Here is a 12,824-nt window from a genome sequence, read left to right as displayed (position 1 = left end):
TAAAGTGGGAAGTAAAGGCTTTTTTTTTTTTTTTTTAAAGTACATCTTCTAGTCCTTCTGACAATGTCTGCAGCTGACTTGGTTGTTTCCTGCTGAATGAGCTAGACACAGGCTCCTCTGCTTCCAGGCTGCACCCTGTCCTCTTTCTCCCTAGAGAGAGGGATGTGGTCTTCTCTGAGCTGGGAGGCAATCATCAGGAGGGCAGATAGGTGCTGAAGGGGATGTTTTGTGCAACACAGTGAAAGGACTGAGGAAGGTGATAGGCTGGTAGCTTCTGCTCTGAGGTTGTAGAGGTTTATGAAAGTAGGAGTAAGGCCTATGAGGTTGTAGGGCTGTTGTCTTTAACATCCTTTGATTAATGGTGTTAATTTAACTGAATTATTGTGTATTTAGGTTTCGTTTGGGGAGTTTATGGAAGATTTTTTTTTTTTTTTCCCCCTGAACGCACTCTATATTTAGTGTCCTATCTATTTTTAACTCATTTGAGTAATGTCAGGGTTTTGTATTCATGACTTAACTAGCTTAAGCTTTTGTAATGTGCCAGTGTGGTGTAGTGGTCTGGATCAGAGAGAAGAGCAGGAGAGAGAAAAAGGTTATGCAGTTACGTGCTTTGTTTTTTTTTTATCTTCTCCAAAAAGCCATGGAATTGAAAAATGCCCTGGTAAAGAAGGTTTAAATTGAGAGAATTTTCATCTGTCCTCCCACATGAGCATCAAAAACCTTGTTTTTGCTGCATGAATGCTCTTGTTTCGAAGTCAGCATCAAAGTTCCTAAGGCTAAGTGAGAAGATGATTTAGCACATTTTCCTGATTGCAGCTTGTTGCAATTGTCTTTCCTCCAAGAATTATTTTGCTTCCCTGTTTTTTTTTGGTGTTCCCCAAAATAGTTCTTCCAAGCAAACACTATAATTCTTATCCTAACTAGTGTATAGTAGCAAGTCTTTTGCTTCCACCTGTTTTTACGTATCTCTGGCAAGAAGATTGAATGTCTATCTGTTTTGCAAGGTGTCTGCAAGCCAAAATGAAATGCCTAACACCATATACAACATCTTGTTAATTTTTGGGAGAGGTGGGATCATCATGATTAGGACAGCTTTTCCTGGAGCTGAGTAGTACTCAGAATCGTAATATGCAAAGGTGAGGACCCTGCAGGCCAGCTGGTGTGACAATTAAGTGATGTGATCACAGCGTCTCTCACTTCTTTCTGGGCCACACAGAATTCTACAGTGATGTGATTCCAGTAGTCTGTTCTGTCCTCAAAAAAGAGAGAACAGTGGTGGCACGTGTGACAGCATGTGCCTGTGCGTTAGTTGCATGTGTTAAAACATGCTGAGGCTGTGGCTGGGAAATGCACTGGATGGCATGAGGCTCTTGAGATTGCCAAGGGAACCAGAGTTAAGCTCTGGAATTCAGTGTTCATAGCTGATGGAAACCCCCCACATGCCCATGCAGCATGTCTGCTGGAAAATGACTCATAAATCTGTACTGAGCTGGTTTAAAAAAAAAAGCTGTGGGGAGTCCTTGAGGCCTGCACAGAACCCATTCATGTTTAATGTGCTTTTTTTCTGCCTTACAGTTAAAATAACACAGTGCTTAAATGCCTCACAATGATGAAAGTCTGCTGTGGAGCTGTTAAGGCTCAATTTTGAGGGAAAGGGAAATAATTTGGCGAAGTGAGAAATATTTTATACCTCTAGCAAATATCTAGCGTGGAGTGTACTTACGTTGTCACAGATTCTTTATTGAACAATCCAGAAATGTGAAAGGTGATCTGCCAAGGAGAGCTTTATCCCTCTAAAGCTTGCTGGGGATTTTTTGGTATCATGGCCTGGGAATAAATAAAGAAATATATTTGAATAGATGAGCTGATCCTAAATTAATGGAAATTACCCAGATAGTAAAAATTTAGTTTCAAATTAGAGTTGTAGTGGCTGATACATTATAGAATCTTTTGGATCAGAGGTACCTTAAAGATCATCCAGTTCCACTCCCCTGCTATGGGCAGGGAGGGACACCTTGCACTAGGATCAGGTTGCTCAAAGCCTCAGCCAGCCTGGTCTCAAACACCTCCAGGGATGGGAATCCATGACTTGCTTGGCGACTAACCTGTTCCAGTGCCTCACTATCCTCTCAGTAAAATAATTCTTCCTAATATCTAATCTAAATCCACCTTCTTTCATCTTAAAACAGTTACCCCTCATCCTATCACTGCACTCCCTGATAAAGAGTGAAATATTAGCTGTGCATACCATGGTAGTCTGGTGTTTCTGCTTGTATTACTGAAGTATCCTAAAAGCTGAGTGCTGCTTAGAAGGCTTGGATGTGCTTTTTTTTTTTTAATCTCTCTGCTCTACGCTATTCTACCTGCCTGAAAAGAAAGAAGAGATTGGTCAAGTTTATCTTGGCATTCCGATCTGAATTCTTAGGTCTCTCTTGCCGTAATATGACAGTAGCACAAATAATAAATATCTGGTGTTTTATTTGGAGTTTTGGCTGAATAAATATGAAAGCACGTTGATATTTTTCCCTTGTTCTTGTAAGTTTTGTCTCTCTGTTATAGAAGGATTCTAAGCTGTGTACTGATTATTTGCAGAGGCTGGTTGTAGTAATAATTTCCGCTCTGTCTGTACCCACCTCAGGTATTTGTCATTGGGAACAGACCAAGGGAAGCGAAGGGGTTTGAGAGCCGTATCAAAACAGCTGAGGGAAACCTAGGAATTATATCCAGTCTTCCAGAGTTTTTGGTCTAAGTTTATATTTTCTGTGTAAAAGTACTTTTGATGATGTTTCTGTGACCGTTGAAGCAGGAAGATTTTTTTTTTTTTTCACCTTGTATTAACTTAAGTCAATGCTTCTGCATTGACTTCTATCAATGCTTCTAGCTCACATGTATTGATTGTATGCTTAACTCCCTTGTGAGAAAGGGATGCCTGTCAGTGCAGAGTGGAAATAATTCAGAGCAGTTGCTATCTTGACTTGTTATGTAACCAGCATGCATATTTCTTATACTTATTTCCATGTAGTCTTTATTCAAATGATATGATATCTTCAGAGCCTTTTGAATTCATCCTTATAATGTACTTTAACACTCTGATGTTGTCTGTCTCTTCAGGGATGATTCTGTCCCAGAGGATAATATTTGGAGGGGTATCCTCTCTGTGATTTTCTTCTTTCTGATCATCAGTGTTCTAGCTTTTCCTAATGGTGAGTAAGGTTTGTACTGTTTATAATACACCTTTTGTAACCTGTGAATTTCTCTTTATGTACACTGTATTTGTTCTCATTTTTATTAAAGCGTCGTGGTTTTTTTTTTCTTTACTGTTTTGAATTCCTTTACATTAAGGAACAGTCTAAAAATGGGTTACAGTCTAAAAATGCAAGTTATTTATAGCCTCTGTGTATCAAACAAGGAGGTCAGGTTTTCAAAATCTGTGTCTATTTGCAAGTGCGCAGTTGTAGCTCAGATTGGTTTGTAAAGATGCTCCAGATCCTTAAATTATGTTTAAAAGGAGTCTGCCTCAGTTTATTTTAACAGAAGTGTTATTCTACAGATTCTCAAAAATACGACTTGCATAAATCACCTTACCAGAATCTAGCGATAGTTAGAAGTGGTCTAAGTCACATTGCAATGTAAGACCACGGTTGCTTATAGAAATGTAAGTTGGACAAAAGTTTTTATAACTGTGTGAGGAGCAGAAAATGTAAAACATTTGTGTGACACAGTTCTATGGAGGGAATGCTGTCTTCATGGTATTTTTGTAATTATTTTTTAAATTATTTTTAATTATTGCTGTCAGCAAAAGCATAATTCTTAGGTTAAGTCTAAATTGTCTTGGGATTGACAGTGTTCAGGAAAAAGGCAGTGATTGTGCTCAGGGCAGGTTTTTACTTCAGACTTGACGTGTACTTTTCTGATATTTTAAAAAATATTAATCCATACTTTTCTCAAAGCACTCCCTGAAAAACTGAATGCCAGGGAAAAATGAACTTCATGCGTACAGTGGTGCAAGAGCGGTCCATAGTGTGTGCTGAAAATATTTGTTCAGCCACTTCTTGCTGCCTAAGCATACGATTCATGCTTAGAGATTTTCCCAGTTTCACCAGACTTGCCTCCTCTATTCTTCACATCACCTGAGAGGTTTTTACTCTATTAAAGTCAGTTTAATCACTGGCTCTAGGGTAAATAATGTTGATACTGCTAAAAAGCTTATCTTCTCATGAGATATATGATACTCAATTTGGAAGTTTTAGGAGGCCTGTTTGCTAATGTTTCGTGGTCATCTGAAGGCTAAGCAGCATGTTTCTTTGCTAACACGCAGAAATTTGTATTTGTTGACTTTATTGGGAGCAAGCCACATGTGAGCTATGGTCTAGAAACCAGATCAAGAGACACCTGAGATATGGTGGTTTGTCTGCTGAACAGACAGCATATTATGTTCAGGAAACAACTCCATAAAAAATAATTGAAAATCCTGTCTACACCCTATTAATTGGCAGTCTCCCTTTCCTTTCTGAAATCTGCTGCTACCTTTTTTATTAATGTAGAGGACAAACTTTTGGGTATATTATGTAATTTGATGAATAACTGATCCGTGCTCATGCCAAATCTTCATATGAGATATAATCAGAATAGATTATGTGGTTCTTATTGATAAGTCTTGTGACAGATTTTTCATGTACTGTCCACAGGACCCTTTACACGTCCTCACCCTGCAATATGGAGAATGGTTTTTGGTAAGTTTAAGTTGCGTTTCTTGCTTTTTCAGTGCTTTTGCAGAACTGGGCATTTTAAGTTTCAGATGAATGGAATTGTCATGAAACATAATTGTGCATTGGATTTGTGTAAATGTCAGTTCCCTTCCACTTCTGCGCACTTGCTTATAATCTGTTCTTAATTATGTTTGGGATTGCCATTGTAGTTACTCCTTGTCAGAATAGTGTGAATTAAATCACCAGAAAGGGATCATTCGTTCTGATACTCTGTTTTAATCCTATTATGTTTCTGATTCCTAATCTTCCTCCACACCTGTCTTACTGCCATCTTCTCCCACCCCAAAAGATTTTGGATTTTTTTATAGGTAGCATGTATGCTGTTTGACTTCTAACTAAACCCAGTTCAGTAGGGTGATTATTTTTGTTGTTTGCAAAATATGCTACAAAACTTACTGAATGAAGTCTTGCTCCTTAAATGTCTGAATTGCATGGCAAAACCATAAGGAATTTTATTTTTAAATAATTCAGAGTTTACCAAACATATCTTAGACTTTAAGCACATTTGCAGAGAATTAGGCACATTTGATTTTAAAGCTACTCTGTTGCTTTTTAAGGGGACTGAATGTTTCTCTCTCTTGCCACCTTATATGATTAAAAATAAGTAGTCTCCCAAAGTAGTTGATTACTCATCTGTTGACATTGAAAGGATACTGCTGATTAGAAAGTACTTGTTAAAGTATCCTACTCCTTGTGAAGTTTGGGAAACATAGGTCCTACTGCTCATTTCAAATTTCAGCAAATGTAAATTACAAGGGCATTCTCAATGCTGTTACTGTCAGAGTTTGACCCTCTGTACTTTGGGAAAAGACTGCATGCAATATCAAGAGCAACATTTTTTCCCCATGTAATTCAGCTGCTTCTGGCATGGCTTATTTAGCCATGCTTGAGGTCTCAGACTTGTTAGGTAGATGAAAGGCAGGAATAGCGTGTCCTCAGCATTTCAGAATGCACCGTAACCTGCAGGCTTGTACTTCTAGTGTTTTGACATCTGTTTCCCTGGTGTGTTTTTAGGATGTATTGCAGGGGACAGATATATATAGTTTCTGTTCGTGTGTGTACTTGAATGGAAGTTGTTCTTTAGCATACACTGAGGATTAATAACACGTGAGTTCTGGTTATAGTTTGAAATATCTTTTTAGAATTGCTATAGTTTATTTTGGATAGTGGATACTAAGTTTATTCACGTTAATCTTTCTGCCTTCCATTACATTGCTGCAGAATGCAAATAAGTTTGAGTGCTAGACTATGGAAATGGTGTGTTTGTATGCCTCTCCCAAAATGTAGTCTTGGATACCTGTGAATAATTTAAAGGTATGCTTCCAACAGCAGCTTCGTCTACCCACAGATCTACACGTAGGACTCTTCTTACAATTTTGTTTTCTTTTTTTAAAAAAGAATCCGTATTCAGGCATCGGGAGGAGAGAAACAGTTGTCTCAAATGCAGTAGTGTTTCATAGTTTATAATGGTGTGAAAATAAGTATTAATCACCTTTGTCTTTAAAAACTTCAAACAGCAAATTTTCCATCTCACCAGAGTAGCTCAAACATGCATTAGTTTATATTTAGAACTACTCTATTGCCAGCATAGCTCAGAATTGCCAGGTGGGATTATTAAATTGATCTTTGTGTTGAAATCTGTATATAGCAGATTAGGGAGGTGTGTTAATGAGACCAAGAATACCTGAAGCAAAGGGGCAGAGCTAATCCTATCCTGGGGTCCTAGTGTATCTTAATAAAGAGCTTCCTGATCACAGCCTTGTACTACTCATGTCTAAACTGATTAGACTGATTTTGTTTTGATTAGGTTCATGCAGTCGAGCATATATTATGTCACTTGAAATGGGAGATATGAAGGGCTGAGTGCCCAGAGATTACAATCTGATTTGTGTCATGTTTTTTTGCATGTAGCCACTGTAGGCAGGAAAATTATTTGTTGCAGACTGGGCATGTATAGAGTAACAGTTTGAAAGCAGCTTTTTGGACACTGTGTCCCAAGGAGTTTTGTGAGTGAACATGGTTGTAAAACTGAGTCTTTTTGCAGGTCTCAGTGTGCTCTATTTTCTGTTCCTGGTGTTCGTGCTCTTCCTTAACTTTGAGCAGGTAAAAGCAGTGATGTACTGGCTGGATCCTAATCTTCGATATGCCACAAGGGAAGCAGATATTATGGTATGTATTTCTGGCACTTTATTGGACATTTTGGCTATTTTAGGCATGTTTTACATGGATGGGAGGGATAAATCTGAATTTGCTGGCTATGAGCAGTGCAAGTTTCTGCCTGTACTTGACAGAGTCAACAAGCCTTTTGTATTGACTGCTATTTCTTTATATTGAAATCCAATTGGTGTGAAAACCAGTATTCTCTGTATATAATGCAGATGTTCACATGAGTGTGAAGATGAGTGTGCAGTCAGGAGTGCGAGATATGTTTACACTGAGTTGGCTTTGGATTTCTCTAAGTAATAGATATGAGCCTGGATACTGAAAATAGACTTAGCAAGGTAGCATCTAAATGAGGCCTGTATGGTGTGTGTTCCTCAGATCGGGTTTTTTGATGCCACAGTGCTGCAGTCAGAAAGGCAAAACCAAAATTCTTTGATCTGAGCTCAGTATACGACTGGCATATTACTCAGTATGTGGAATTCCAGGTACAGCAGCTACAGGGCTCTGCTGCCTTCCAGTCACTCAGCTAAGCACTGCTACTGTTACCATTGGGAAATGACTTATATAGACCATGATCTGGAGTGGCGTGGAAAGCCAGGCTTGTTCTTCTGCCTGCTGAGCAGCTTGCAGAGAGTTTTCAATACAGGGAACATTCCCCTTCAGGTGAGAACACTACTTGCACAGGGAGATGAGGTGGTAAAAAGAGGCCTGGGAGAAGTGTGTGAGGTATTTCGGGAGACACGCAAAAGAGAGTGTTAGCGGTTGAGCACCAAGCAGAAGAGGGTTACTGTGAGGCAAGAGTTGCCAGCCTAGTCCTTTTCACTATCACATGAATTTACAGCGCACCACCTGACCAGCATGCTTCCTTGGCCTTGGGTTTGCACATTGGCACACCATAGTTACCTGTTATGTAGTAGGTGCTGTTATTGAACGTATAATAGAATCATAGAATAGTTTGGGTTGAAAGGCACCTTAAAGATCATCTAGTTCCAACCCCCCTGCCATGAGCAGGGACATGTCCCAGTAGACTAGGCTGAGCAAGGTCCCATCCAAACTGGCCTTGAACATATCTAGGGATGGGGCATCCACAGCTTCCCTGGTCAACCTGTGCCAGTGCCTCATCATGAAGAGGTTCCATTGCCCCTAGTCCTATCGCTACAAGCCTTTGTGAACAGTCCTTCCGCAGCTTTCTTGTAGCCCCCTCAGGTACTGGAAGGTCACTATAAGATCTCCTCAGAGCGTTCTCTTCTCCAGGCTGCACAGGCCCAACTCTCTCAGCCTGTCTTCGTATGGGAGGCGCTCCAGCCCTTTGATCATCCTCGTAGGCTTCCCCTGGACCCATTCCAACAGTTCCATATCCTTATGTTGAGCATTCCAGAACTAGACATAATACTCCAGATGAGGTCTCACAAGAGGAGAGATAGAGGGGCAGAATCACCTCCCTCAACCTGGTGGCCACACTTCTTTTAGTGTAGCCCAGGATGCAGTTGGCCTTCTGGGCTGCAAGCTCACATTGCCAGCTCGTATTGAGCTTCTCATCAATCAGCACCCCCAAGTCCTTCTCTGCAGGGCTGCTCTCAATCACATCATCCCCCATCTTATATTGAAACCACGGATTGCCCCGACCAAGGTGTAGGACCTTGCACTTGGCCTCGTCGAACCTCATGAGGTTGACACAGGCCCACTTCTCCATTTTGTCCAGGTCCCTCTGGATGACATCCCATCCTGTCATCCCTCAAGAATAAGGAAATGCACTGATTGTCTTTGGCAAACAGCAGTTAACTGTGTATGGGAACTACTGCACAGCACCTAATCAGCAGTGGCTGCAAACTCCTGCCCTGTTGCACATAAGAGGGAATGGAAATCTTTATGGTGCAGTAAGTTTACGTTAGCTGACCAGTAGTGGGGGCTGCGTACAGGCCGTTTACCTGGAAAACTCTGGATGCTTCAGGTTATGCACCTCAGCTCACCACCAGTATGTGCTGTGCAACATCACCCAGAGCAGGTGAGGCGTGTCACTTCTGCAGGAGACGTGGTGGTAGTGAGGCGTGGGCAGCCTGCTGTTAGGAGGACACATTGCTAAATGGAGCATGAGCATGGGAGTTAGTGATGTTGCTGAGCAACAAAAGGGAACCGAGAGGAGCATTCTGTTGGTAAGTCAATTTCTCCTGTCATTCAAGTAAGAAATAAATAGATTCAGGTCAGGGGAGGACTAGAATTACTACTGCGCCAGACCACAGGACAGCAGATTCCCTAACTGTAGCAGTCAGCAGAAACTTACTACTTTGCAATCCTGATACTGTTGCTTAAAAGTTGAAATAAGTTTTAAAACACAACTATAATGAAGACTGAAGCTTGGTCTCTTGCAAAGGGCTGGCAAAGTTGCTTGAGTGTAAAAGTAAGTTCAACACATTTCACTTTATGACTGGCAGAGCTGCAGTGGGAAAGATGAGATGGTGGAAGGGGGGTGCCTCACTAAAAAATAAAAGGAAAAAAGCAGGATCCCTGAAAAAAGCTTACTTTTGGAGTAACCTCATTGTGTTCACTCATCACAGAATTTTGGATGTGATGGTGTGGCTAGGAGCCTACACCTTCCACTGTGCATTCAGTGCTTCTCATGCTGGCAAGTGAGCCCATTTCAGATCTCTGCAGCTTTATTGCATGTACAGGTGGTGCAGCATTCTCTGTGTGACCAGCAAAACTACCATGCGTGAGAAATGGTATTATCCTTTCGTTTCGGGGAGCACTAGTAGTAAGGGTTACTTATGCTTTCATAGTGGGGTGTAACTGCCTCCTGTTAGAAGTATTTGTGTGAAATCGTGCATTCTTCTCTCTATGGAGATGAGGAATTAAATCTTTCTCAACCGTGCTCTTTTTGACTTGATCATGGTTTATTTGTTCAGAATTAGCTATAGTTTTGGCCTGAACTTCTTAAAGTCAGCAGCACTGAGCAGTGCTGTGTTGTCACCTGCAGGTGGCAATGTATATTTTAGGAGGGTTGGAAAACAGTTTTTTTGGTATATACGTTTCCAATTGGGAATAGTCTGTTTTGTGCCCAGTGGTGAGACAGAACCCCACAAATGCAGCTTCCTGATGGCATACAGATTTTCTTTCTAATTGGGCAATGATTTCTAGCACTTGCTGCACAACATGGTGAGGAAACATATTTCCTGTGTTATTGATGACCAGTATATTAATTAATATTCTTAAGGAATATTCCGCTCGTGTGACAGAACAGTTGCTAGTTCCATTTCGATTTTTTTTTTTTTCTTCATCCCTGTGACAAAACTTTATCAATGTGACTGTGTTCTTGGAAATTGCTTTGAGGAAAGCAACACACAAAAGATGCTCAAATGAACATTGAGATGAGTAATGTAACATCGCATACTGGTGAGGATTGGGCACTGATGGCCTACATCTGAATACCTGACAGCATGAAAATGGAGAAAAGTAGTTATTTTGAATGAAGAGCCCAAAGAAAAGCAAATAACTATTTTCTGGGGTATTGTTTGATGGCTTTATTATTATTGATTTTTATTGCTCCAGCTGTTCCTCTGTCACACATGAAGTATATGCTCCTTCAGGCACCAAGGTCTATTCTGTCGCCTTTTGCATTAGGTCTGTGCGGTGATGACACTGATTCTTAATACTGAAAATTTTCCTGTACAGCTTAGAAAGGCAATGCATACTTTAATACCCTTGTAATTTCAGGCTTGTTGCACTGGATAGAAAGAAGTTTCTTCACTCTAGTGTTTCTGAAGTTGCCTGGTCAGAGGTTTTTTTTGTTTGTTTTATATTGTTTGTGGGTTTTGTTTTTGTTTTTTTTCTCGATTAACAGGAGTATGCTGTGAACTGTCATGTTATCACCTGGGAGAGAATCCTCAGCCACTTTGATATATTTGCTTTTGGGCATTTCTGGGGCTGGGCTATGAAAGCTCTGCTGATCCGCAGCTATGGGCTGTGCTGGACTATTAGCATCACCTGGGAGCTCACTGAGGTAGGCCACACATTTATCTTAATGCTAAGCAAATGTGTAAGACTTTAATTGTTCTTTGGGGGAACGTGAATGTTACTAGAAGGATGACTTATTAGTTCTCAGTATAGATTTATATTTTAATAAACTAGATGCTGAACAGTTGATGCTGTCAATAGCAAGCTGGGCTTTAGGCAGATGACTTACTACTACTTGAATAACAGTAAATCCGTATTTTGTTTTTCTGTTGTTATGTGAGTCAATACAGGGACTACCTCAGATTTTCACTAGTGTTCCCTGATTCAGAGCAATTCCTTTTTCACTTTGTAATATCTGATGTACTGTCATGATCCCCTTGCCCCAGATACAACAGTATTACACATTGTGTGTACTCATGCATACTATACAGCAAAATGGAGTTGAAGAATCCCTAAGGAGGCTGTGAGGACCCAGGAAAATTCTACTTGAATGGCAGGATACCATTCGATGCGTTGTTTTCTGTTGTGAGGACTGAGTGCATAGCCACTTCTTTTCTTAAATCGTATGCCACAAGCCTAGTTTGTTCATGTTCACTGACATAAAACCATAATTTTTACTAGACCTGGATCTAAGTAAGTTCACACACAGTGTAGTCCCCTGCACCATGGTTTGGAGGACCACTGAAATATTTTTCCAGCTTTACACAGTTCTCTCAAGCACATGCTCAAGTCATTTGACTGTTAGCATGTTCAAATCCTGTTTCAGCAGAAAAAACTACAGATGCTTAACTTGATTCCAGCCAGCCTACTGTTGCTTGGAGTGCTGGTCCTTATTGTTAGAACTATTTTAAGAATTCAAACTGATTAATTGATATGCTAAATAGTCTCATTTGCGTGTAAGTAGGGCCTTATTAGTAGAACGTGTCACCTAAAATCCAAGGATGTGTTTCTATAAAAATAAGTTTAATTTCAGTGTATTCTTTGGACAATTCCGAGAAAAAAAATCCAATCTTTATCAGCTTTTAGGACAGCACAGTCTAACCTGTCTCACACTTAGTATTAAATGTAGATGTAAACACCTAAATTTAACCTGTAAAATCATAGTTTTCTGGAGACATTGCTGCCTTGAGAATGCTTGGCTCATCTAACAAGGTATTTGTAATTCAGAAACATAGAAAAGGATTTAGTTGTCTAAGATTAAAATTCTTGGTTTGAAAATACTGGTGCCATGAGTTCCTTTTCAAAACAAGTTTTTTTTTTTCTGTGGCATTGAAGGATATTCTGGTTTTGAAGCTATTTTTAAAATGCTTGAGTTTGGGATTTCACAATTACCCATCTACAAAACCCAATTTTGGTGGTTATTGTACTCATTTTTCACTCTGGAAAAGAATAAATCTGGATTTGTTTTACATGCACTCTTATCATTCAGTTGATCATCACGCAAACGGCATCTTCAATTTGACACCACATGGGGTGTCTAGTATTCCATGTTGTTAAAAGGCAGATTATTGGAACAGACAATGTGTTGGGTAAGATTCAACATATAGAGAGGTTATCACCACTCAAATGGATTTTTAATGAATTAGTTTATTCAGGAAAGTCATTAGAAACCTACAGAAGTTATCGGGGCAGTTACACAGGGAGTTAGCTGTACAACTCCTATGAGCATTAATGGATTTCACCTGGCTCCCCATTCTGAAATGGGACACTTGGCTCTTACTTCATGCTGTTGGATTAAAGTTTAGATGGAGGCTGACCTTGATCTCTTGTTCTGAGAGAAAAGCTAGTACCTTAGAGACTGTTTGGCTAATACCTGTTCTCTGTTTTTTACTGTCTTAATAAGTTTTGGTGACTTTGATTGGATTATTGCAGATTGATATTCATAACCAAGTGCCCCTTTCAGGTGAAATGAACATAAAAGGTGAAAAGGTAACTGTAGCA

The 12,824-nt window shown here is 40.0% G+C and overlaps 1 protein-coding gene across 4 annotated transcripts in view; it reads left to right on the top strand.

Annotated features, from left to right (window-relative positions):
- The window catches only part of PTDSS1 (phosphatidylserine synthase 1), a 31,849-nt gene that overhangs the window by 2,635 nt on the left and 16,390 nt on the right, over positions 1–12,824 (top strand). For all 4 annotated transcript variants that reach the window (XM_054057551.1, XM_054057550.1, XM_054057549.1 and 1 more), the window contains exons 2-5: positions 3,112–3,203; positions 4,689–4,733; positions 6,814–6,938; positions 10,771–10,929. In XM_054057551.1, coding sequence (XP_053913526.1) covers positions 3,112–3,203; positions 4,689–4,733; positions 6,814–6,938; positions 10,771–10,929 — 421 coding nt within the window. The remainder of the gene's footprint in view (positions 1–3,111; positions 3,204–4,688; positions 4,734–6,813; positions 6,939–10,770; positions 10,930–12,824) is intronic.

Source organism: Cuculus canorus, chromosome 2 (genome assembly GCF_017976375.1).
Source record: "Cuculus canorus isolate bCucCan1 chromosome 2, bCucCan1.pri, whole genome shotgun sequence".
NCBI lineage: Eukaryota > Metazoa > Chordata > Aves > Cuculiformes > Cuculidae > Cuculus > Cuculus canorus.
This window is presented reverse-complemented; position numbering and strand designations above follow the sequence as displayed.